The sequence below is a fragment of the Bombyx mori genome, chromosome 23 (genome assembly GCF_030269925.1).
Source record: "Bombyx mori chromosome 23, ASM3026992v2".
NCBI lineage: Eukaryota > Metazoa > Arthropoda > Insecta > Lepidoptera > Bombycidae > Bombyx > Bombyx mori.
The window spans coordinates 7,435,854-7,461,525 of NC_085129.1; the positions used below are offsets into that span (position 1 = coordinate 7,435,854).

Genomic DNA, 25,672 nt, shown 5'->3' on the forward strand with positions numbered 1-25,672 from the left:
GTTATGTTTCCATCCATATTACTTTTACGTTAGTGCAGCCATTTCACGCCAAATTGTTAGATGTACTATAGTGACTTAGTTCAATATTCAATTATTATTGGGTATGCAATTAATCAAGACGGAGATCTACATGCATACCTTGATAAACAGTTTGTGTGTGTTTGCGCTCTTAATAAAGAAATACTGAATTCAAGGATAGACACGATATAAATTATATCGTACTGCGATCGGATTCTAGGTTTTTTCCATTTTTCTTCGTGGTAGGACGTTTGACAAAATAATCTATACTAATACTAATACTAATAATATTATAAAGAGGAAAGATTTGTTTGTTTGTTTGTTTCGAATAGGCTCCGAAACTACTGCACCGATTTGAAAAATTCTTTTTCCATTAGAAGCCGACATTGTCCCTGATGAACATAGGCAACTTTTTTTAAACTAGTCGCTAGTCTATTATATTTTTAATGGCAGCTTCACATCACTAACAAGAATTTTAGAAATTGACACATCTGCCTAAGGTACATACGCATCTGTTGTATATTTTCCTTAAACATAAAATGTATTAATTATAAGCAAAGATAACAGAAGAGGCAAGTTCTGACGCGTGAGATTTAATTTTTACTTTAAAACAATACGTCTATTATAGGTATACGTAATTTAGCTTTTGATATTTTGCTTTAAATGCTTCAGGTATTAATTGATATTGTTTCTTCTTTTGTGTATTTTAAAATAAACACCTTTAGCATTTATGTTTCTAATTCTGAACATAAGATCATTGATATTGCCATAGCGTTTGTTGTCTATTGATATGATTTCATTCCCGATCCTGCGGACAGAATGGAAAGCAGTCGATGTCGCCCAAAACACGTCATCTCGGATCCTCCCGATCCACTAACGGTGCTTTTAGGTACTTCAAGCACCGGTCACCGTTCTCGTCGAACTCGTCGCTTGCGACGAAGGGCTCGACGAGTAAACTAACTCTCAGACACAGCCCACTGAGTTTCTCGCCGGATCTTCTCAGTGGGTCGCGTTTCCGATCCGGTGGTAGATTCTGCGAAGCACGGCTCTTGCTAGGGTTCGTGTTAGCAACATCGTCAGGTTTGAGCCCCGTGAGCTCACCTACTAAAGTTAGGGTTACGCTGACATAGCCTCTCAAGGCTATCAGCTTAGGTAGGAAAAAAAAAAAAAAAAGATATGATTTGACTTAACTAGAAATCGTATTTTCTACGGTTACCCAATAATAATTATTTATTAATATGATCACATGGGAATAGAGTTCCGTTAACTAATAACATAACATAACATATTATTTTCATTCTTCACTTCGGTTCCACAAATCGTCGACAGTTTTGATCGAAAATTGTCAAATATTCGAAACATCGGATATAATCGGATAAAACCGTAGAAGTAACATAAATTAGAATCACTACTTTACTAAGATAGTTCAGTTTTATTTCTAACGTAGTTTTTACTGGTGGTAGGACCTCTTGTGAGTCCGCGCGGGTGGGTACCACCGCCCTGCCTATTTCTGCCGTGAAGCAGTAATGCGTTTCGGTTTGAAGGGTGGGGCAGCCGCTGTAACTATACTGAGACCTTAGAACTTATATCTCAAGGTGGGTGGCGCATTTACGTTGTGGATGTCTATGGGCTCCAGTTACCACTTAACACCAGGTGGGCTGTGAGCTCGCCCAACCATCTAAGTAATAAAAATAAAAAAATATAGTTTAGAAACTCTCACCAATATTTTAAGTGTTTAATTTAGGAAGTCGTTCTCAATATAAAAAATCACCACTGGCTTAAATTACGTATTTGGTACGGACTTGATTTTAAGATTATTAATATTGAGAACATCATTCAAAAATTCATGAACGAGAGCTCACAGAATATTATAAAGTCATGTACATATAGGTGAGCAGCGGCTTGCTTTTGGGATTGCTGATTTCGCGTCCCTAGCAATTCACTATGCCGTATACTCCTCTGCCTACAAAAGTAACAAATATATAATAAATACCAATAGCTGTTCGGCAATGGATATAATTTAAGTAGATAAATCCCTTTAATGTGAGGAATCAAATTAGATCAATTAAAAAATATCAGCACCTACTTTTCTTTACTTTTAAAATTACCATTGGACGAATTACGTACACGTAGATTTTTTCGGATGTAAATATCATCTATGTAAAACGATTTTGAAGTCTTAAACTAGTATCGCTTAAGATCATGCTAGAAAAGACGACCAGCCACAGGATGACGTTTCCACTTAATAAGCTCGCTTATTGGTAAAGTACCGTCAGAACAATTTACTATTTTGGTCTATTAGGTTAATTGAAATTAACGACTACTTTATCGACATTTCTGCTAGGAATTGCTAACTCTCAAAATATGGTAGAGCAGCGGAGATACTTGTTTGTTTATACCATTAGTTGTTATTCTCCACAGATTCATACTTCAGTGTTATTCTCGCTCAATGCGTAATTTTTATCTCTACTCGACAGTTTGTCCGGTAGAGATAAAAGTACAATAAATGCTTGCACTTACTTCGCACAAAATGGAGTTTACAAAATAAAACAAAGATATTTATTTAATAAAATTTTATTTAGTATATCGGCACGTTGCCCTTGGGAGCCTTTACATAGTAAATCAAATACATATGTATTCATAGTTCTATTTTTTTAGCAATGCACAATTTTATTATTTAGTTCTTTTGTACATTTCAATGTAAGCTAGATATATCGATATAATTGTGTTATTTCGAGCAATTCAAAATTCGAGTAAAGATGCGTTAAATTTGTCAATGCCGATATTTTTTTTGATTTAAATAAATAAATACTTCTGACCGTGAAAAATATATATATTTACATGTTCATACAAAACTTCAACAGTATGCAAATTACATTTTATAATTGTTACTAGGTTACTAAAAATAACAAGAGTTACATGTATTTTTATTCTTACATACCTATGATTTACATAGATTATCTAAGTAAATGATCAATGATTATGGTTTCACTATCACAGTCAATATACCTAACGTACTTTTGATAAATAAACGTATACAATAAACCATCGCAACATATTAACATCCACTAATTTGAACAAAGAACCATTATCATTAGCAATTATTTGATGCGTAAATCAATTCAACTGTAATACAAACGTGTGACGCATTATTGTAGATATGAAGGCACATTATCACTTAATAATATGTAGTTACCGTAAAAATTTATCATTTTAAAAATATATATACTTAATCAATTTTATTGAATAATTCATCTTCATCTGATTATGCATGCAATTTAATTATCACACATCGTTGTCATTTTGTTAAATTATTGCTATTTTTTTAATAATTGAAATTCATACTGGACTATAACGATTCAGCTCCGTTAGACTTTAAAAAACATTTATAAATTGTTATGATCATGACATAATTAATAAAAAATGCACTATTTAATAAAACAAACACCTCTTACCTACCTAACGTCATCGACTAATGTCTACTATAGAAGCACTTTTAAATAAATACATTATTTACGTATTACGTACCTATTTATTAGAGGAAACGGGCTGTAATCCGTAAGATACGAGCACTAGAAATTTTATTAACTTTATTATTAAACTTTATTAACAAAAAATACTTGTCTAATTGGTAAAATTTAGTAACTTCATATGAACCCGCACTCAATCAATTCGGAATCACCGTAATTACTACCTATTGCTTACAGACACGGTTCCCTAACGTTAAGTGTTTATGAGATATTATTCCATAAAATATTTATAAACTACACAATTCAATGTAAATACGGCAATAATATGATCTATAATGCATATTACCATATATAGTAATATTTTTACTTTAATCGCCTTAATAATATTCGTGTCTAAATTGTTTATGTTTAGTTTGAGAGGCATTGAATAATCTAATGACCTTAAGAATAGTACTTTCTGAAGCCTCACAGAGGGAGAAAATGCACAGGTAATTTGTAGAACACATTTGTATTTTTCTACAATTATTTTGTCATGTTTCATGCTTAGTCCTACTCCACGCAAGATTAACCTTCTATATCAGCTATAAATTTTGCTTAATACGCAACATTTATCTTTATAATTAAAGATGCGTTTGATTTGGTATTAGCATCAACAGTTCCAATGTTTTTAACTGAACTTCAATTTTGGCTACCCCATTCAAATATCTGAAGAAGTTTTTTGTCTAGATATTTTTTCCAAATTTTCAACTATGGCTCTCATGTAAAGTTGCAAAAATTTCGCTTAAACCAAATAGTCTTTCACCTCTCGGTATATTATTATACATACATAATTTTGAAAATCGCAACGAAATTTCACTGTAGGTGCGTAAAAAAAACCACTTTTGAAACATAGTGTCGACAACAAAAATTACGGTTGTACAAAATTTATTTATTCTACTGCTAGTATTAATTCTATATTCGAATTATTTCGAATATATTACCGACTATATTACTACATTTTTAAAATTTCCGATTAGAATAATAAAAAATAATTTAAGAAATTCCAAAGTAAACTAAGATTGGCTGAACAATTTCATAGTGTATTTATGGTATTTGAAAACTATGGGAATGTGGCTCGACAATCATTTGACTTTAGTAAATATCCAACCCAAATTTAGTCTTCCTTCTTTAAAATTTAAAGTGTGACACTTATGATCGGGACGAAAATAGCCAAATAACAACATATTGACCGTCGTGATCCCGACACAGATATGAAGAAAAGAACAGACAGAATAAACTGCGGTTGTATTTCTCACAAAAAAAAATTTTTACAGCAATAAAATTTAGATCGTTAAATTTTCATGGAATTTTAAAACGCTGATTACGTATTTAGTTCGGTTAAAATATTTATGAGTAACAAAAAATAGGTATTAATTTAGTTGTACCGCAATTTATTGTTCTGAAGATGTACAATGGCACAATGGATAATTTAATATAGGGACGTGTTAAAAAAATATAATTATATACTAGAAGGTCCCAATATCCCGTCAACTTTTCTATTAGTTAGAAAGTATAGTTGCATGGTGTACATGTCACACCGTGAAAATAAGATAATTCGAATCAATAATACAGATAACCCTCCCATATCACGGTATTTTATAATACGGTTCCACTCTAACACGAAAAGCAAAATTCCCCAAAACCCTCTTATAACACGGTACTTTTACAACACGATAACGAGATTTTTCTTTAAAATTATTAAAAAAATTACATTAAGCACTATGAACACACAATATATGGGAATATCCGAAAGTTTACATGATGATGATTTATATGATGTTTCATTCAGAAAAATTACTCTTTTTTGTGCTGGCTTCTAATCTCATATAACACAGCTTCGCACAACACAAGATTTTGTAGGAACGTATTTACCGCTTTATAGGAGGGTAACCTGTATACACATTATGCACTATGAGAATATTATTATAATTATAGACCCTAATCCGTAATAACCAACATTGTGGAGAAAATCCGAAAGAAGTCACTATTAAAAAAACAATCTAAAATATTTTAACTCTAGTTTGAACTGTTTTACTGTAGGTACAATTGTGGTACTGTCCGAAATAAATTTATTATAGCGTCTCGTTTCAACACTTAATATACCTATTCAAATAAAATTTCAGTTTGCAATATATCCATTGAAAATATTTAATTTTTCAAAATAATAACATGGTAACACGGTATTAAAAATATAATTAAAAACTATATAAATAAAACTAAACATAATAAACTAGGAACTTTAAATGGTAACTAAAAACAATGCATTTAAATGCAGAAATAGACATGTACGGAATAAATTACACCCATAATGCCAAGTAAATGAACAGTTTCATGTTACTTACAAGGTAAATTGCATACATGAAAAATGTGGTATAAAACAGAAATTTCTTGCTCATAAAACAACGGCCGCAAATGTACTCTAGTTGTTATAAAGCTGTCTGTTGTTTAGCATTCCCATTTGAAACTAGCAGCGGTATCGATTTTTCTGTAATGTAGTAAGTAAAACCATGATTTATACTGAAATTATTAATATTATTTAAAATGTATTATAACGCAACTCACCAACATCTGAAGGAGCGTGGCCATTAGTAACAATTTCAGTCTCTCCATTTTGCCGTTGGAAATGTACGGAAAACATTAAAGTTGCCCCAACAATAGGCGATATTCCCGCCAAAACGAAAGGTAACGTATAAGATCCACTTAATCGATGTATATAAGCAGCGATCGGTGGACCCGCGGAAAGTGGCATTGCAGACATCCCTAACATGCAACCTATTGCTTGAGCTGCGTATGCTCTACCACATAACTGAATAGCGATTGGCCCTATGAGGGCGATGAACGCTCCATCAAATATACCCATTCCAAGTGAAATGACCACTACCATGGAGAAAGATCTAACAAATGGCAAAGCTATTGTCAGAATTCCTATTACATAAAAAGAAATTTGTTGCAACAAAATTTTGTTTATACCTGGTTTATCAGCTAAAACTCCAAACAATAATCTACCCATACCAGATGTTATCGCTATGCACTGTAAAGGCACATTGTAATTAGCACCGGGAAAATTATTATTCATAAACTTTTTAATGTGAACGTAACTCACAAAATAGCCAAACAAAGCTACAGGCATCGATAATGCCCAAAATCTATACTTTCTGTTTTTCCAAATTTGTATATTGATTATTTTCGTTAAAAAGGATTTGAGATTTCCATCTCTTCTCGAAGGTTTTGGAATATTCATTAAGGGCTTAAACAGCAAGCCGCAAAGAGCAACGCCGAATGTCAAAAGACCTAAGAACCGAAACAACCACTGCAAACCGTAATTATTCAGCATATACTCCATGAGGGAAGGTATGAACGCAGTGAAAACAGAGCTTCCTACTGTTACAAGACCGTTAACTAAGCCCAAGTGTTTTTTGAAATAGTGTCCCAATATTGCTAGAGACGGGGTATAAGCAAAAGATGCTCCCAGACCATACATAATACTATATGTAAAATAGAGAGCATTGATGTTGTCAACAACGAACGAAGATACAATTAAACCAAGTGCGGCGATGGTTCCGCCTAATACAGCCGTCAAGCGTATTCCCACTATTCCTGTCAGCACTCCAGACAAAGGCGACAACAAAAACGTCATACCCATAGTCAAGGCACCAACCAGAGCTGCAAACAAAATAAGTTTTCAATATTTCACATATATATAAAGACAAAAAAATAGTTATAGTGGCTTGGGGCCAGGATCCCGTAACTTTGATTATTAGCTGAACAAATTTAGAATTAGAGATCCTCTGACAACTTTCTGTTTCTCTGTATCATATTATTATGACGTATTTATCTGTATACGAGATTTTGACTAGATATTCTAATTCTATCCTTCGAACCGAAACGAATGAGAGCTTCATATTAGCCCATCTCATCAGTGCCCACAATTTCTGGGTTACACTGCTAAAATTCTAGGCCAATGGCGAGATTTTGAGCTCTCTTAACGTTGTGACATTAAAGTAAGAGTGCGCTTCGTAGGATATTTCCCAAAACGAATTCATCTTGCCTAAATGATAAGACACCCAGTGCATTTGTATCGAGCGATGCGACTGCGCCGGAGTTAGAATCCCTAAAGCAGGTACCGTTTTTTCTAATGAAATACGTACTTAACATATATTCAAGAATGACTAGCACAATGAAGGAATAACGTCATGCAATAAAAATCAAACTCGCGAAAATTATAATTTGCGTAATAACTGGTGGTAGGACTTCTTGTGAGTCCACACGGGTAGGTGCTACCACTCTGCCATTTCTGCCGTGAAGCAGTAATGCGTTTCAGTTTCAAGAGTAGAGCCGTTGTATAATTGACCTGAGACTTAAAACTTATGTCTCAAAGTGGGTTGCGGCATTTACGTTGTTGATGTCTATAGGTTCCGGTAACCACTTAACACCGAGTGAATTGGATCGTCCACTCGGCTAAACAATAAGAAAAAAAGATTTATGAGTATAGGAACTAAGCAAAAAGAGGGACTTTGTTTGGTACTTATTTCCGATCATGAGAAATAGGCTGGGCCTGATAGATGTGAAAAAATCCAGAAGTCTTGCTCTCATACCCCGCTGCCTTATTTCTGCAAGATAATGGGGTTCACAAAGATTATATATCGACTTCAGTCATATTGGGTGTCGAAGGTCATAAGTCACGACGGTCACCAACGCCAGTCGGAAAAAATTAAGCTCGTGCTTTAACCTTAAAGTCAGCTAATAAGTAAACGGTAGCTCGAAAAAAAACGATATTATTAACGATATTAGAAACAATATGAAAAGTTATTATTCTTTTTAGTTTTTCTCGGTATGCCACGTAGTGATTCGACAATAAATGTGATATTTTTTTTATGCTTAGATGAGTGGACTAGCTCAGAGCCCACCTGGTGTTAAGTGGTTACTGGAGCCCATAGACATTTACAACGCAAATGCGCCACCCACCTTGAAATATAAGTTCTAAAATCTCAGTATAGTTACAACGGCTGCCCCACCCTTCAAGCCGAAACACATTACTGCTTCACGGCAGAAATAGGCGGGGTGGTGGTACCTACCCGTGCGGACTCACATGAGGTCCTACCACCAGTAATTACGCAAATTATAATTTTCCGGGTTTGATTTTTATTACACGATATTATTCCTTCACCGTGGAAGCCGATCGTGAACATTTGTTAAGTACATATTTCATTAGAAAAATTGGTACCCGCCTGCGGAATTCGAACACCGGTGCATCGCTAGATACGAATGCACCGAACGTCTTATCCTTTAGGCCACGACGACTTCCAAATAATGTAAATAATAAATGTAAACCAAATTTTCCTGGAAACTGCCTTATCACACACAGACTGAAATTCGAGCAATGATTTCAAGGCCAAATAACAATACATCGTAATTGATTCGATTGCAAAATGATTTCGGCAGAGCAGTAAGTACTGTTTTGAAAACAACAATATTGACGAGATGATTTTAGTCAACATATTTTACATCAGTTATTAAAATTAAAGAAACGTAATCTTATTTATATTAAACACTAGCTGACCCGGCAGACTTCGTAGTGCCTCAATCGATAAATAGAAGTATAAAAACTTTTGTATAAAAAAAAAAAAACAAAAGGAATCTGTCCGACGGGGGACACATCAAACGAAAAACAAAAATTTTTTTTTTATTTAACTCCGAGCATTTTCATATTTATCTACCTTTTAAACCTTCTCTGGACTTCTACAAATAATTCAAGACCAAAATTAGCCGACTACACCCGAATGAATCGTTTGATTAAAAAATTAAATTATACAATTTGATAAGATTTGACCCACTCCTTCCCTTTAGAAAACCAGGACTTGAAACTCCGGCGATACAGTGAACATAGAAATTTACCACGAAAACGTAAACCCATTAATGCTTACAAAAACGGTATAGACGCATTGGCACATTTATCGATTGAAAATAATGTCTTTATTTTCAATACAGGTATGAAACCTGGAAAACTAGAGTTATGGATGTTGTGCTCAACCAGGATCAAATCGACCTTTTTCTAGAGGGAGGTGGTAGAGTCATAAAAATAGTTTTATGATGTGCTCATCTAATTACTTTGCTTTTGTTTCGCATTTGTCAATAATTAGGATTTTTTAGCTCCTGAAAACACGTGTTTCCGACTTCTTATTACCTGAGTTTACTTGGGTTTCTTCACAATCTCAATTAGTCGAACCTTGTGGTTTCTACAGTAAAGATATCTTAAAATGGGTAAAGCACGCGAACTTAGCAGTGAAGTGCGTTTTGCCATCGTTATTTTACACGAACGTGAGATTGCTTCAAAACTGAAGTTTTCGAAGGCTTGTGTTCATAACACAATAACTCGATACAGGGATAGGGACCATTTTCAGGATAGTCCACGCTCGGGAAGGCCGAGAGCTGCCACGTCTAGTGAAGATAATTTCATTATTGTTACCGGCGAGCGAAATAGACGCTTAACAGCATCAGAAATCCGCGTTGAAGTAAACAAAATCCGAGTAAAACCTTTATCATTAACTACAGTAAGACGGCGATTGAGAAATGCTAAGTTTATAGTCGCGTCGGCGTTCGAAAACCTCTGCTACGGGCACAAAACAAGAAAAAAACGGATGCAATGGGCTTTTGCCCATTGAGATTGGACTGAAAAAGGTTATAAAAAAGTTCTTTGGAGCAATGAATCCAAGTTTGAACTATTCGATTCAAAACGAAGAATTTACGTTCGACGCAGTGTCCAAGAAAAAATGATTCCAGACTGTGTAGTCCCTACAATCAATTATGGTGGTGGCTCAATTATGGTTTAAGGTTACTTCTGTAGCCAAAAAGGAACAGTTCCAAAAATTTTGAGAGCAAAATGCCATTCCTTCCGGATTGCGACTAATTGGAGATGGATTCATTTTCCAACAATATTATCCAAAGAATGAGGTGTTAAAAACATGGTTTGGCCTCATCAGAGCCGGAAAATCTATCCCATTGAACTTTTGTGGGAAAAGCTTGATAGGAACGTCCGTAATCGTGGCCCATCCTCGCAAGAAGAAATGTGGAATGCTTTATGCGAAAATTGGAGCAATATATCATAAGACACCATCAACAAATTAATTGCCCATATGCCGAAAGTTCTGAAAAATTAAGAATTTAAAGGTTTTTTTGATGAAAAACCAGTTTAGATAACTATAGCCTTATTAGCATGGACAGTTAATATTTCTTTACGCTTTTAACACGTTGATCGCCACATGAAAAATCGAGTATTTTCATTTAGGCCACGGTATTCACCAGTGAGCCTTATCTCACTGAACCGTTCGGGCCATGAGGGTCACCGGTGACCCACATGAGGGTTTCAACGTAAACGCTTCCTACAAGCTACAGATTGCGACTATCAAACAAAACGCATATGGAAGTGAGCTGAACCGAACGCCGAATTTTCAAATCCATTCCAATCCAATTCAAAGTTATAGTATTAATCAAGATTATATCCTTTTAAAATATCTTGAAAACTATGTGGTAAAAGTCACTAATTTTTATCTTCCGTGCAAATTATCCCATAAATTTTAGAATGAAAATCTCATGTTGATAAAAATTACTGATTCCCTGATTTTGGGTTGGCCCAAATGGTATAGTACACTAGGCCCACCGGTGGGCTGTATGGCCTTCAAGTGTTAAAGTATATTGTTCCTCAATCAGTGCTTTATTAGAGGACTAAACAGACTAATTAAGCATTGCATATTTTATTGGAGTTTTATTTTATTTTCCTACTTTAATTAAGGTAGTCTTAAAGTTTTAGGCCGCAGTGTATTTCTCATATCTGAAGCCAAGCAGCAGCATCAATTTTTCTGCAGTTTATATATCACTGATACCTTTACCGATTACCATTTGACAAGGTAACTGTTTTAGCATTCACAGCATGTTATGTTTGTCTTATTTCAACAATCTATCTGCATTGGCAGTCTATGTAATTCACAGGTATGCATTTAAATTACACTATAATGCTAACTTGATTGATTTTACCAAATTCCTTGAGGTAATGCTATTGAAATTATATTTAATAATGTTCTATTTATTATTTTACAAGAAATAAAGTTAAGCATTCCACATTTAACAGCCTGCCATTAGAATTATGACACCAGAAGTCAGATCTGAATTTTGTATCTTTAACATAGGTACTAACACTACAACCAGGTATAGACCCTAGTCCATGGTAACCAATGCTGCAAAAGTAAATGCAGCAAATTTTGCAAAATATAACAAGAGAATAGAACTTTCCATCAAGACATTTTAAATACTTCTTTTTTTTTTTTTTTTTTATTGCTTAAATGTGTGGACGAGCTCACAGCCCACCTGGTGTTAAGTGGTTACTGGAGCCCATAGACATCTACAACGTAAACGCGCCACACACATTGAGATATAGTTCTAAGGTCTCAGTATAGTCACAACGGCTGCCCCACCCTTCAAGCCGAAACGCATTACTGCTTCACGGCAGAAATAGGCGGGGCGGTGGTACCTACCCGTGCAGACTCACAAGAGGTCCTACCACCAATAATTACGCAAATTAAAATTTTGCGGGTTTGATTTTTATTGCACGATGTTATTCCTTCACCGTGGAAGTCAATCGTGAACATTTGTTGAGTACGTATTTCATTAGAAAAATTGGTACCCGCCAGCGAGATTCGAACACCAGTGCATCGCTCGATACGAATGCACCGGACGTCTTATCCTTTAGGCCACGACGACTGTCCTTTAAGGATGGGGAATATACCTTTATATAACTATCTTGACGGTACTTGGTAACTTGAACAGTGTAATTCTAAAAAATCAAACTGAAATCCTCATTCTATATTCAGCTGTTCCTTTTGAGGCTTCGTGAAATCATTGTCAGTCAATGATGCAATCAGGTCATACACAAAGATTTTATTCAGATTAATAAAGAATCTATTGATGAATCTCTAATCTAATGAATAATCTATTTAGATTAATAAAATTGGGTTAATAATAACATTGGTTGGATAAAATTGGTTCTTAATCTATTCAGATTAATAAAATTGATAATTGTAAGCAGCTTGTGTGTGACTTATAGAATTTAATAACAATCACAAGTGATTGCTCTTAGGATGAATTAGGGTCGGTAAAATATAAATTAATAGATTTTATTTCGATCGAACGATTTTACAGTGAACTAGTGGCAAGTGTTAATTAGGTCTGCGGAAGAGTTTGGATTCCCGCGGCCCTGCACGCGTTGGTGGACACCGGGGTGGTTTTAGCCGGTAGGAGTCCGGCACGCCCCTCCGCCTTTCTCCAGGCGGAGGTAGTCCATGAGAATTTCCCCCCGAAAAAAAAAAAAAAAAGTGTTAATTAGGTGTTCAGGTTTAAATACTTACCAGCACGGCTCTCTTCATTTGTGGCTCCCTGTTCTTTTAATATTATCTCGAGAACGGGATATACAACACTGCAGGAATTTATTACCCCAAAAAGCAGTCCGTTGGTAAAAAATGATGCGAGAACAACCGCGTAAGCTCGGAAACCACCATCAGGAGGCTCTCGGACTTCTTCCTGATTAGCATTACCGTTAGTATCTACCTTGCTCCTTTCTTGAAGTAAGTCTGAATTTTCTTTTGGGTCGAGGTTCATTTTCATAAAATAATTTCAGTTAATACGATTGTAAATAGATATCACTAATTCATGAACATGTCCTAAAATTTTTAATAAAAATAAACCCTATTTTGTATATAAATTTACGATAACACACATAAACGAATATCTCTTTAATTCCACTAATATCTGTACATAGATTTTTATTTTTAAATTAAAATTCTGTAACAAATAAACAAGATCAAACTAATCAAATCCATGCTTGCTGTCTGTCTAGTAGGGATGTAAGCCGGTCCAAAGAAAAACCGGTTTTTAGAGATACCAATAAACACCGGTTTTTAATTAAGAATATCGGTTTTTAATGAAGTCCACGTTACATTCACAGTTCACACCAGTGCTACCAGATCCAATATACAAACTACCGTGCTGCTAAATAAAAAATACCGTGTTTCAAACTCAAATTACCGTGCATTACATTTAAAAACTACAGTGCCATTAACATGTAAAATATAAGAAAAAACTACTTTTGAACAAATTACATCAGAATTAAATAAAAAGTAAAAAGTGTTTTATTATTGTATAATATAAATATGATCGTTAAGCCTATATAAAATATGCTCCCCTATTAATTGTATGAAGAAAACTCTTCGTTTGCATGTAAATTTGTTTTATTTACTGATTATTTAGCCTATATGGAAAAACCTAAAAATAAATTAAAAAACCGATTTTTTGAGATAAAAATCGGTAATAAACCGAAGCCAGAAATTGTAATCGGTTCACATCGCTACTGCTGGTAGGTAGTGTTTAGGTATGTATGGTGTGCAGAATCGATCTAAACGATTAAAAATTCGTTTAATAATAAAAATATTCGTTCGTTAGATAATTTTTTTTTTAGTTTCAGAGGTTTTTATTACTACGAGTAATTAAATAGCTTATCATTATTTCATGCCTATCCCTTGCGCTTGCGACGAAGGGCTCAACGAGTAAATTAACTCTCAGACACAGCCCACTGAGTTTCTCGCCGGATCTTCTCAGTGGATCGCGTTTCCGATTCGGTGGTAGATTCTGCAAACACGGCTCTTGCTAGGGTGTTAGCAACGTCGTCAGGTTTGAGCTCCGTGAGCTCACCTACTAGTTAAGGTTAAGACAGATATCCAGTGGCGGACTTACCCTAAGGCCCGGTAGGCTCGGACCTAGGGCGGCCAGATTTAGGGGCGGCCCCAATCGTGTCAAAAAACTTATTAAATATAACGTATGGCGGGCGGACTGCACAGCATGGTGCAATCTATACCGCATAAAATTATTTTTTTCCTAAATTTCTAAATCTATTTAGAAAAAAATTGGCAATAAAGTAAGTTCATTATGTAGTCTATATGGGGTGCTGAGAAAGGAGCGGCTGATGGCTTGGGGCCTAGGGCGGCCGAGACTGCAAATCCGCCACTGCAGATATAGTGTTTTGTCGTAGATTGTCTGTTGTTGTAAGTAAGAAATCGAGATCTGGCTTTTTTACCTATCTATTCTTTAGTAGCTAAGGGGCTATACCATAAATGGAACTTACCAAAACGCCCTAATAAGAGAAGTTCTTCGTTGAATCTATGACAGGATCGGAATCGCGACCCACTGAGAAGATCTGGTGAAAAACTCAGTAGTTCGTGTCTGTGAGCGAGAACTGGCGGGAACGCAAGGAGGGAAGTGTAAATTATTATATTTTGTTATTTGGTGTTTCTTTAAGGTTCAGGGGTGTTATAATGGTGGTCTATTATGTTGCGATAGGACACATTTTCCTACAATGAAATAAAATTGATAGGCGTGGCTTTTCGGTTTCTTCCAAAAGCGCACTAAAATCAAGGTTAATTCTCACCATTTTACCAGGACATCATTTTGTTTCTTCTCATCTGAATTGATCTAATTTCAGTCCAATTACAATTTCAAATACAGTCAAACCTGGGTAAGTGAGAACTGGATAAGTGAGAAAACTCTATAAGTGAGAGTAATACCCAGAACCCGTCATTTTAAGCTCTCAAAACCTCTATTAGCGAGAAACAGAAACCTCTGTAAGAGAGAGTCGTTTTTCCCTCATGGACCTCCATAAGTGAGACTGCTACTTATCTATACCTCTATAAGCGACAGTCGAGCTTTATTTATTTATATTATTTAGGAGGAACAAATGAAAAAACAAATTACAAATTTAACATCTGCGATTTTATGACTCATTCTTAACTTTTTTGGAACTTCCTTCCATTATTTTTGAATTTTTTTCTTGTCAATATTGAACATATTCTATTTCGTGGAACTAAATAACGTTGTTATTTTATCGCATTCTTTTCGAATGGACACGTGTACCTGTGTACCGTCCTGTTTGTCGGAGTTACTCAGTTTATCGTTAATCAATTGCGAAGGAAAGTTCTGTTCTGCATCTGTCATTAAGTGATAAATTTAAAATAGTGAATGCGTTTGAATCCGGAAAATCGCGAAATGAAACTCAGAGAGAGCATTAGCGCGAAACTCGGGTTAGTGAGAAACCTCTATAAGCGAGAATGAAATTGTGCTCCCTTGAACTCTCGCTTATCCAGGTTTGACTGTAAATCGATTTCATTAATTCGGCTTGATTTTTCATATTATACAAATAACAATAATGCCATTTTGATCGAGTGCTTACTAGAGGCTAATAGGGTAATTATTTCACACGGGCGCAAGATGGCTAGACATATTTGGTCACACCCGACCTTAAAATTGTACTGTAACGCTAACTGCTAACCAGTACACGCCTGGAGCACTGCTTCCACTGTTGGTCTGAGGAAAATAGGAGCTCCTTCCATTTGAGGCTTTTCAGAAACGCAAATTGATTTACAGGAACCCGTCTAACAAACTGGAATAGCAGAGAAACTTTAAAAATGTTATAATCTATTTTTCAGCGCTCCGCTGTTGTAGTATTCATCTGTACTGTCGGTAACCTTCTAGAAGACATGATGTTTGCATTTTTCTCGCCCATAATATCAAGCTCTTACAATTAGGCTGATCGCAGGATCATATGGTTAGGTAATTGGCATCTCTCGGTTTGAAGTAAAATTCATTAAAATTATGTATAATAATATTAATTTTCTTCTAATTAAGATAACTTGAATTATTTCTGGGTTCCCTAATAATAACATTGGGAATCCAATTTTGCAAGACGTCGTGGCTTAAGGGTTAAACCGCCCAGCGTATCCGTAGGGAGGGATATATTTTTTATGAAATACATACCTAATTAACACGTACTGAACAATTATTATATTTTATTATAAATGGTATTAGCAAAAATATTGATGGTAGCGCGTCACATGAGCCCTCAAGTCTATATATCAACAATTTGCCTATTGCTGCAGCAAAGTATTAATGTTTTCCGGTTTGTAGGATGCAACAGCCATTATATCTAATTGAGACTTACTCTAACTCTGGCGGTATACATGTTATGCATGTATGGGCTCTGGTAACCACCATTCCAATAGTATTCTATCACATTCGTGTGTTTATCACTCTTCATATTAAGTCGGTTGAAATTCGTGTTGGGTTTTCCTATTATGTAAGTTCTATGAATGGAATAGAACGATGGATGCGCAGTACACACAATCATAACATCAAGAAATGTATGTTTGTATACTTGCAACCGCAATTAAAAATGTTTTAATAATATAAAACGATATATTTTTTTAATTTCTCATTGTTTATAAATCCAGTTTTAATTAATTGGATATAATGCAATATTGACAGAAAAAAGGAGGTTCCATTTTTGTTTTAAGCTAGGCACCAACGCAATACGAGTATTACCACATAGTATAAACCCAGAATCAATAAAGACAATATTTGAATTGACGACAAAGCTTATTTGTACTTCTTGATGTCGTGAACAACATTTTTTAAAGTTGTCAATTCACTTCTTAACTTATCTTCAATTTCCGTTCTGTCATCTCCATTTGAAGTCAAAAACTTGGTAACTAATTCTGTAAAAATAAATTGTTATATTGTTAGTAAACTTATTCTTAATTTATATAACAGGCTTCTTCTAAATCTAATTAATTAAAAAAAAACTTATGAATTTGTTGGAAATCTATAACATATCGTTAACATAATTAAGATGCACTCCGATCACAAAATGAAGAACACTTTGATGCATTATAATCTACTTAACCGAGTGAAACAAAATAGTGTACATTGTAGTAGTGTCGTGTAAATTGAAATTGAATTAATAATAATCCATAAACAAACAAGCAAAGACGTTAAGTGTTAAGTAACATTTTCTTTGGTTTAGTATAACAACTATCGGTGTTATAACAGAATTTTTGAAATGCACAGAGTATTTCGGATGGCATTTCATTTCTAAGGATGAGTCAAGAGTTATACGGTATGTTCTCGTTTTATTATAGTATCGCATTATTTCTATATTATCTCATTTGTAGTACTGTTCGAAATTACATAAATAACGGACACATTGAAAAATTAGTACTTATACTATCGAAACAGCGTAGTACCCACAATAAATGATCCAAGAGCATTAGACAAGGTCAATCGCAATCTAGGATAGTTGTTAAAAGTTAGTCATCAGAATTTTGTATTACTACTTTTTTATTGTATTGATGGGTGGACGAGCTAACGGCCCACCTGATGTTAAGTGGTTACCAGAGTCCATAAACATCAACAACCTAAATTCCACCACCCACCTTGAGATATGAATTCTAACAGTTGCCCCCCCTTCAAACCGAAACGCATTACTGCTTCACGGCAGAAATAGGCGGGAGGTGGTGGTCCTACCACCAGTAATTACGCAAATTATAATTTTGCAGTTTGATTTTTTTATTACACGATGTTATTCCTTCACCGTGAATGGTGGTACCTACCCTTGTGAGGACGGGGCAACGCAAAGCCGCCTTCGCTCCAAGCACATCCTAGTCTATAGACATAGCCCACTGAGTTTCTCGTCGAATCTTCATAAATGATTGCGATTCCAATCCGCTGGTATATTCAACAAAGCACTGCTGTTACAACTCAATTCCTCCCAGGTTAAGCACTGTGACGTCACTTACCAAACCGCGCGTAGTTTTAATAGTACGTTAGGATACCAACGATTAGTTAGAAAAAAAGCGCAACACTCATTTCGGGATGAACAATGATCAATTCAAAGCTTCATTTGACAGCATCTTAAATAATGGATTCCAATTTACATTTTATTCCTACCTCTTCGCTGGTAGCCTTAGAGGTTATTCCGGCTACGCCCGGACGGATAGGTGAGCTCACGGGCTCACTAAGAGAATTTGCTAGCACTAGCCCTAGCAAGAGCAGTGCTTCGGAGAATCTACCAACGGATCGAAATCGCAAAAAAAATCAGTGGACTGTGTCTATGGGTTACGAATTTACATAATTCACACGACTAGTTTGCGGAAGTTTTATTATTAATTTTTGTTATAATATTCTAGTTCTTTAAAAACAACTCACCATGATATGAGTGTAATTTTTCAAAATCTTCCTCTCTTATGTGGTTTTTCAAATAATTAATAATAACAGCAACTTGTCTGCCAGATGCATGTAACATGGTTTGAGTGACAATTGTGAATATCGATAACACAGCCATGTGCAGGCACAGTGCTGGGTCATCACAGTTTTCCAACTCCGAAATTAATTTCTCTCTATGATTTTGCACTAGCATCCTGAAATACAATACAATAACATGGGTAGCGTTATACAAAAACAATAACTTTTTCCATGCATTATAAACTTCATTGTGTAAAAAGATGTTCGACCAGCCCATACCGTGGGCCCGAAGGTCAAATATTTAGGCGTCACCCTTGACAGAAGGATGACATTCCGCCCCCACATCAAGACGGTACGCGACCGTGCCGCCTTCATTCTAGGACGTCTCTACCCCATGATATGTAGGCGAAGTAAAATGTCCCTTAGAAATAAGGTGACACTATACAAAACTTGCATACGCCCCGTCATGACCTTTGCAAGTGTAGTGTTCGCTCACGCGGCCCGCACTCGCTTAAAATCATTCCAAATTATTCAATCCCGTTTTTGCAGGATAGCCGTCGGAGCCCCGTGGTTCGTCAGGAACGTCGACCTCCGTGACGACCTGGACTTAGAGTCCATCAGTAAGTATCTACAGTCGGCGTCGATGCGCCACTTCGATAAAGCGGCACGACACGAGAACCCTCTCATCGTGGCCGCCGGTAACTACATTCCCGATCCTGCGGACAGAATGGAAAGCAGTCGACGTCGCCCAAAACACGTCATCTCGGATCCTCCCGATCCACTAACGGTGCTTTTAGGTACTTCAAGCACCGGTCACCGTTCTCGTCGAACCCGTCGCTTGCGACGACGGGCTCGACGAGTAAATTAACTCTCAGACACAGCCCACTGAGTTTCTCGCCGGATCTTCTCAGTGGGTAAAAAAGTGTAAAAATAATATACAGCGAGTAAAATAAACCAATTTCAATGCAGAAATGACAATAAATCAAGGAAAACATCAAACACTTATGATTAAAATTCCGCAAGTATATTCATTTAAATGAAATTGATTCGATGCAATTAAATTTTTGCTATTAGTGATATTGTGTCATCAACTGGACGCAATCCATCAACTACCTGTCTTCATTTTCAAAACCGGTTTTAAACGCCTGTGTGTGTATGAACTTGAGTGACCAAATCAGTCTTTATATTCAATTTTTATAATTTCCAACATATCAGCATTAGCATTACTTGGTAATTGTGCCTATCTTATCTTATACCTTTAAGAGAGCAATTATTGTATATTAATATATATTAATATATATATAATCTGAATCTCGGAAACGGCTCCAACGATTTTCATAAAATTTTGTATACAGGGAATTTCGGGGGCGATAAATCGATCTAGCTACGATATATTTTCAGAAAATGTTGCTTTATTCGTGTTTTCAATAATCAACTCTTCCCGACATCTATTGGCGAATAATAATACTATTTTTCTTAATTGAGGGCAACTAACCGCTTTAAAGATACAACAAGATCGCGTTATCAAAAAAAAATCATCTAGTATGGGTAATACAATATGGTAGCATTGAGCTGATCGCTCTAAGCTAAGTATGTTTCCTACCTAACATTATTGTTAAAACTTCTTGATTTTGGTGTATATTTATGGGTGCAGAACAAATTAAGAGAAAAATTGTTGTAGTCAAACCATGAATACTAAATTTTTCTTTAACAAAGATTCTGACATGAACCTGGATTCAATCCTTATGTAGGTGTGCATTAGTTATAGGCACAGACAGTTCAAGCAAGTATTATAGAAAGTATAATTCATATTTATATTCTTGGTCATTTCATTTTACTGGTTACCCTACCCAACGTAGTAAACTGGTGTTTTGGAAATTAACTTTACCAGTATATGAGCCGTCTATTATCAAAGCCGGCAATCTGACTTTTGAACAATATTGGTAAATCAGAAAAACGAATTATTGACTTTGTATTCCATTGGCAGTCACAAAACTCTTCGGAACGACATCTTAGATAAATAACAGGTTAACTATTAACCTTTATTTAATGCAGGTTTTGAACCGTATTCTTTGAAGGAGACGATTATATTCAAATCAATCTGTATTGACATATCAATAACATTTTTTTGTCCAAATGCACAGATTGCCACCTTTGATAATAGACGACTCATATATAATACAATGAAAGTATATTTACTTTAAATTAGTGAAGATATGTTATAATTATTCATGTGTATAAGAATCGTTCGCGACTTTACATATTTACTTTTAAAAATACTAACTTGTCTTTCTTCTTATCCACCTTTTTCAATATCATCCCAAAGTCAGATAAAGCAACATCAATAGCTTGAAAAAATGATTCCATGCTTTGTTCATTTATAGACGCACTTAATATTGTTAATGGTTTCTTGAATTCCTCAGTAACGTCATTTATTATTTTGTTCCTCTGTTCAATTGAGAGAGTTTCGTTTTGCATAGAAAGATTACACTGACTCGCAGCATATTTGCAAAACTCAGATAGTATGTCACCTCCTAAAGATTTTAATAAATATTTAATAAAGGGTGCTTGTTGCTCAGCTGCAAAGGTCTTTATTCCTTTTTCATATAGTTTTATATCGTTCACTAAGATATTAATTTTGTCCTGAGCTGATGAATGAGTTTGTTTCCTGTTTTGTGTTGAATCTTGAAGCAATTTTTCGGCCGTTTCTTTGGCAATAGCCAGACCAATTTGATTGAGGCTTCTACAAACATAAATACATGTTATTAATGGATAGAAATATCTTGATTATAGTGGTTAATAATAGTTTATTATTGGTGGTAGGACCTCTTGTGAATCCGCACGGGTAGGTACCGCCTATTTCTGTCGTGAAGCAGTAATGCGTTTCGGTTTGAAGGGTGGGTCAACCGTTGTAACTATACTAAGACCTTAGAACTCATATCTCAAGGTGGGTGGCGGCATTTACGTTGTAGATGTCTACGGGCTCCAATAACCACTTAACACCAGATGGGCTGTGAGCTCGTCCACCCATCGCACCAATAAAAATAAACAGAAAAAAGTGAATTATAGTTTAAAGTTAATTAATAATCGTTTCCTGGGCTTTTCAATTAATTAAGTTTAATGATTTAAAAAAGTAAAAAAATATATATCTTTTTTATTCTCAAATTAGGCGAATCCCTCCAGATAATCGTCAGATAAAGAAACAGTCTTAAGATGAACCATATATACCTTGATCAGACGCGCTTAAGTATTTCAAAATGGCTAATTTTTTGCACGTTTTATTAATTAACGCGAATTTGCGTCACATTAAAATCGTCAGATTATTGACTGAGTTTTTTTAGGTTCACTTAACATTCCTTAGAAAATCTGATGCACCAGATTTTTTTTTTTCATTTTCAACTCTTACGTACGACCACCCCCCCATCATGCAAATGACCAAATCAACATACGTACATTATTAAAAATACGTAGGGCATGGGTGCTATCAATATTTGACACGCTCGAGTATGTCCACACGACAGTATTTTTTATACATTTTTTTCTTCTTATCTTCTAAGCTTTGCTTTGATCTTTATTGGGTAATAAATATCTCTATGAGTAAATCCCCATTTAGCATTGTGGGTAGCATGTCAGAAATATGTTTTACTAAAATACCTATTACAGGGAGTTCAATCTGGTGGTAGAATTAATGTTTAATATTTTGATATTCAACAACTGTTTGTGGTTCATGGTTCAAATGTATATTTAATTGAATAGAAATCTATGTACTTCAATTTGTATTTAAAAATAAAGCCCTGGCCAGACATAGTTAATAAAGTTCCAGAAATGCTTCACTTAAATTTATTTTTGGGAACATTATTAATATTTATTTACCCTTGTAGATGTTCTGCAATCCTAGTAACTAGGTCATCTAGACCTTCATTTTCCAATGGTTCTTTAATTACTTTTTCTATATCTTCCACTGAAACTACTTCTAAATGTGCTGGTTTTCTTGAAACTGCATGTCCATCATCAGAATCTGAATCCTGGACTACCTGTTTTGACCTGTTGTGCTTTTTAACAGTCTTGGTTTTAGTTTCTCTACCCTGAGTTCCACCGCCACCTTTACCTGAAGCAGCCTTTCTTCTGCGTTCTTCCCTTCTCTCTGCTTTGTGATCAGCAGGACCTGATTGTACCATATCAAAGTTTTTAGAAAGCTGCTTCTCAAGATAAAACTGTTGATATCTACCAGATTTAACCAAAGCCTCTGCATTTTTTTGCGTTATTGGCATGCAAGTCTGTTTCAAATCTTCAATATAATGACAGCTGAATACTGAAAAAAAGACCAACACTGTTAAATTACCTGTTCCAGCCAATTTATCTTGATTCATGATATAATCATAAAGATGATGATCAGAAATTTATTTTATAAACATATGTGCTAAGTTGTATGTTATAATCTATATATTAATAAGTGAAGCAAAACTTTGTACCTTTTTACAAAAATTGTGCAGGAATACGAAATTTCCCACACTTAAAGAGAATATAGAGGAGTGCAGAAAGCTATTTTTTTTTAATTTTCATAAAAAATACATTAAATGAAGAAAAAAACATTTCACACAATATCATGTATTTGACACAACACATATTTAGACTTTGTTTAATGTCAAACTTTTGTTATTGCCTAAAGTCTGTGATCAAATTTAAATTGTCTATAGTGTATGTAGTCTTGGAGAAATCTGTGATTAAAGACATATAATATTCTTTGACAATAGAACCATAATAATGTTCAAATTTATAATTTCAATTAATTATAGTCAAATTTCGACTACTGGGGAACCATTAGTACTTCCAGCAAAATGTAAGAGTATACACATAATTGTTCACATCAAAATGTAAACATAATTATTTACATTAACATTTAAAATTTTAAAATGTAATTACCAGTGTTTTCAAAGAGAACTGTTGATTTAACATTGTTTCTCAATAACTCATCTAAAATGCTTTCAATATCACTATCTGAAAAAATTGATGGCAACAAAGTGACAACATCTAAATAACTTTTAGATGCTATGCATTCTTCTAGTGCGGTTTCCAATTGCTCTTTAATCTGTGATCCAATTACACAGCTGCTAAGAAATGTGAGCTCTTCATTTAAAATAATCCTTTTAACATATCCTTTTGGATCTGAAACTCCTAATCTTGAGAGAGCATCATATTCAAGGTAGTTGTTCTGTTTGTAGAAATTTATTACCCAATCATTTTGTGACTTTGTGTAACTAGATGGCACATAAATAGCTCCAGCTTGCTTGCCTGTTAATACACCAGGAGCATTTAATTGATCAAAAAGTGACAAGAACAAACGGTCAGATAAATTGCAATGATTTACTATAACAGCAATTGGAGTTGGTTTTAAGAGTCCCATTAATGCACCCCTTATCTTAGCTTTTGTCCTGGTTATGTATTCATCAGTGTAAAAGGTTCTGGGCTCAGATGGATCTTGCTTTCCAATGATGATTTTACCCAAAAACTTTTCAAGAACACTATGCTGGATCAAATCTGCTGGTAAATCATAATGCAAGGTTAATTCCCCAACAGATATGTAGCCTTGAAGCTGTAACTTTTCGTTTACTTCTCTGGCAATTTTTTCCAAATAATAATTTGTAATCAAATAACCAGATATCAACTGAACATCTTTGCCTTTTACAATTTCCGGAATGTGCGTTGTAATGTGGTTAAAATCCACATTTAACTCTTTGGCTAAATCAACAGTGTTTATTCGGCCTCCATGCACATACAACTCATCTTTCATTTCCTTTATAAGTTGGAGCGAAGTGAGATATTCTTTGCCATCATTTGTAAAAATAACATCTATTAATTTAAGTTCAATTAATTTTGTGACGATCTCAATACAGTTTCGTTCTGATAATCTGTGGAATAAAGTAAAGCTTTGAGATAAAGGTTAAAGTTACACGTAATTTAAGCAGAAATAAGTAAATCTTAAAGAAAACGCATATTTTTTTCTTGTTTAAATGTTCATTTTATTATTCATTAATGAACTTATGACAAAACCAAAGTTTAACATATTCGTTTACCTTTGAGCTGTAGTACTCAATTGAGCTTTTTGAAAATCAGCTGCTAGCCTTTTAATTTCGTCCCAATCAGTAGCTGGAGCCATTGTTGAATATTGTTTTGATAACAACTATTTAAGTATTGTTCTCGTAAAATAATTACGAGTATTTTGATCACAGTTTCAATAGAGATACTACGTACTAGTATTATGCTTTCAAAATATGGAATTGTGTCGACTATTTTTCGCTTGCTATAATACACATAATAATAATTATGACCTTTACGATACGTCGTGGCAACTCATAGACCTATATAGTATGGCAACTCTTTCAAATTAAGTGTATTATCTATGGTGGCAGCCCTGGCAATGGCAACATTGGCCAAGGCGATTTTTTTTTAAAGTGATCTTAACTGGTAACTAAGATCTTTAGTTCAAGTTGCTTAGTTTTTGGTCAAGTCTTATTTTAATTTTAATGAAAAGTTTTTTAAAAGAAAAATGATATTAAGAAATGAAATGATGTTGATTAATATGAAACATGGCTTGAAATTAATTGAGATGAGATGATATGGGATGAAAAATAATCTCAGTAAAATGGTGGTCATTTACTGAGACTTTTTCAGTGAACTTTTTGGAGGATTCTGAGAAGTTACGTTCACTGCCTTTATTTTATTTTCCCACATTTGTGTACTTTCACAAATATCAAATGTAGGAAAATGAAACAAAGCCGCTGGACGTAACTTCCCGAGTTCCTACAAAAAGTCCACTGAAAAAAATCTCAGTAAATGACTACCATTTTACTGAGATTATATTTTATCTTATTTCATTTGATTTCATCCCAGTTGATTAATGTCTCAAATTAGTCAACTTCATTTCATTTCGTTTCACTCCGTATTATCATTTTTCATAAAAATCAGAATATAAATTAAAATAAGACATAACTTAAAAGTCTTAGTTACCAGTACCAGGTAATAAATCCTAA

General features: G+C 34.7%; 2 protein-coding genes across 2 annotated transcripts; both read right to left on the minus strand.

The window, feature by feature from the left end:
• Window positions 1-2,576: 2,576 nt before the first annotated feature.
• LOC101740667 (monocarboxylate transporter 10) lies at window positions 2,577-13,534 on the minus strand. Its single transcript, XM_004921697.5, has 3 exons — window positions 12,926-13,534; window positions 6,090-7,190; window positions 2,577-6,012 (listed from the first exon to the last, which is right to left on the minus strand). The coding sequence occupies exons 1-3, from the start codon at window positions 13,179-13,181 to the stop codon at window positions 5,954-5,956; spliced, it is 1,416 nt and encodes a 471-aa protein (XP_004921754.1). The 5' UTR covers window positions 13,182-13,534; the 3' UTR covers window positions 2,577-5,953.
• Window positions 13,535-16,797: 3,263 nt separating this feature from the next.
• On the minus strand, window positions 16,798-25,056 carry LOC101745790 (E3 UFM1-protein ligase 1 homolog). The gene is made up of 6 exons (XM_038019312.2): window positions 24,716-25,056; window positions 23,565-24,550; window positions 22,515-22,953; window positions 20,926-21,384; window positions 18,606-18,817; window positions 16,798-17,116 (listed from the first exon to the last, which is right to left on the minus strand). The coding sequence occupies exons 1-6, from the start codon at window positions 24,796-24,798 to the stop codon at window positions 16,998-17,000; spliced, it is 2,298 nt and encodes a 765-aa protein (XP_037875240.1). The 5' UTR covers window positions 24,799-25,056; the 3' UTR covers window positions 16,798-16,997.
• Window positions 25,057-25,672: the final 616 nt, after the last annotated feature.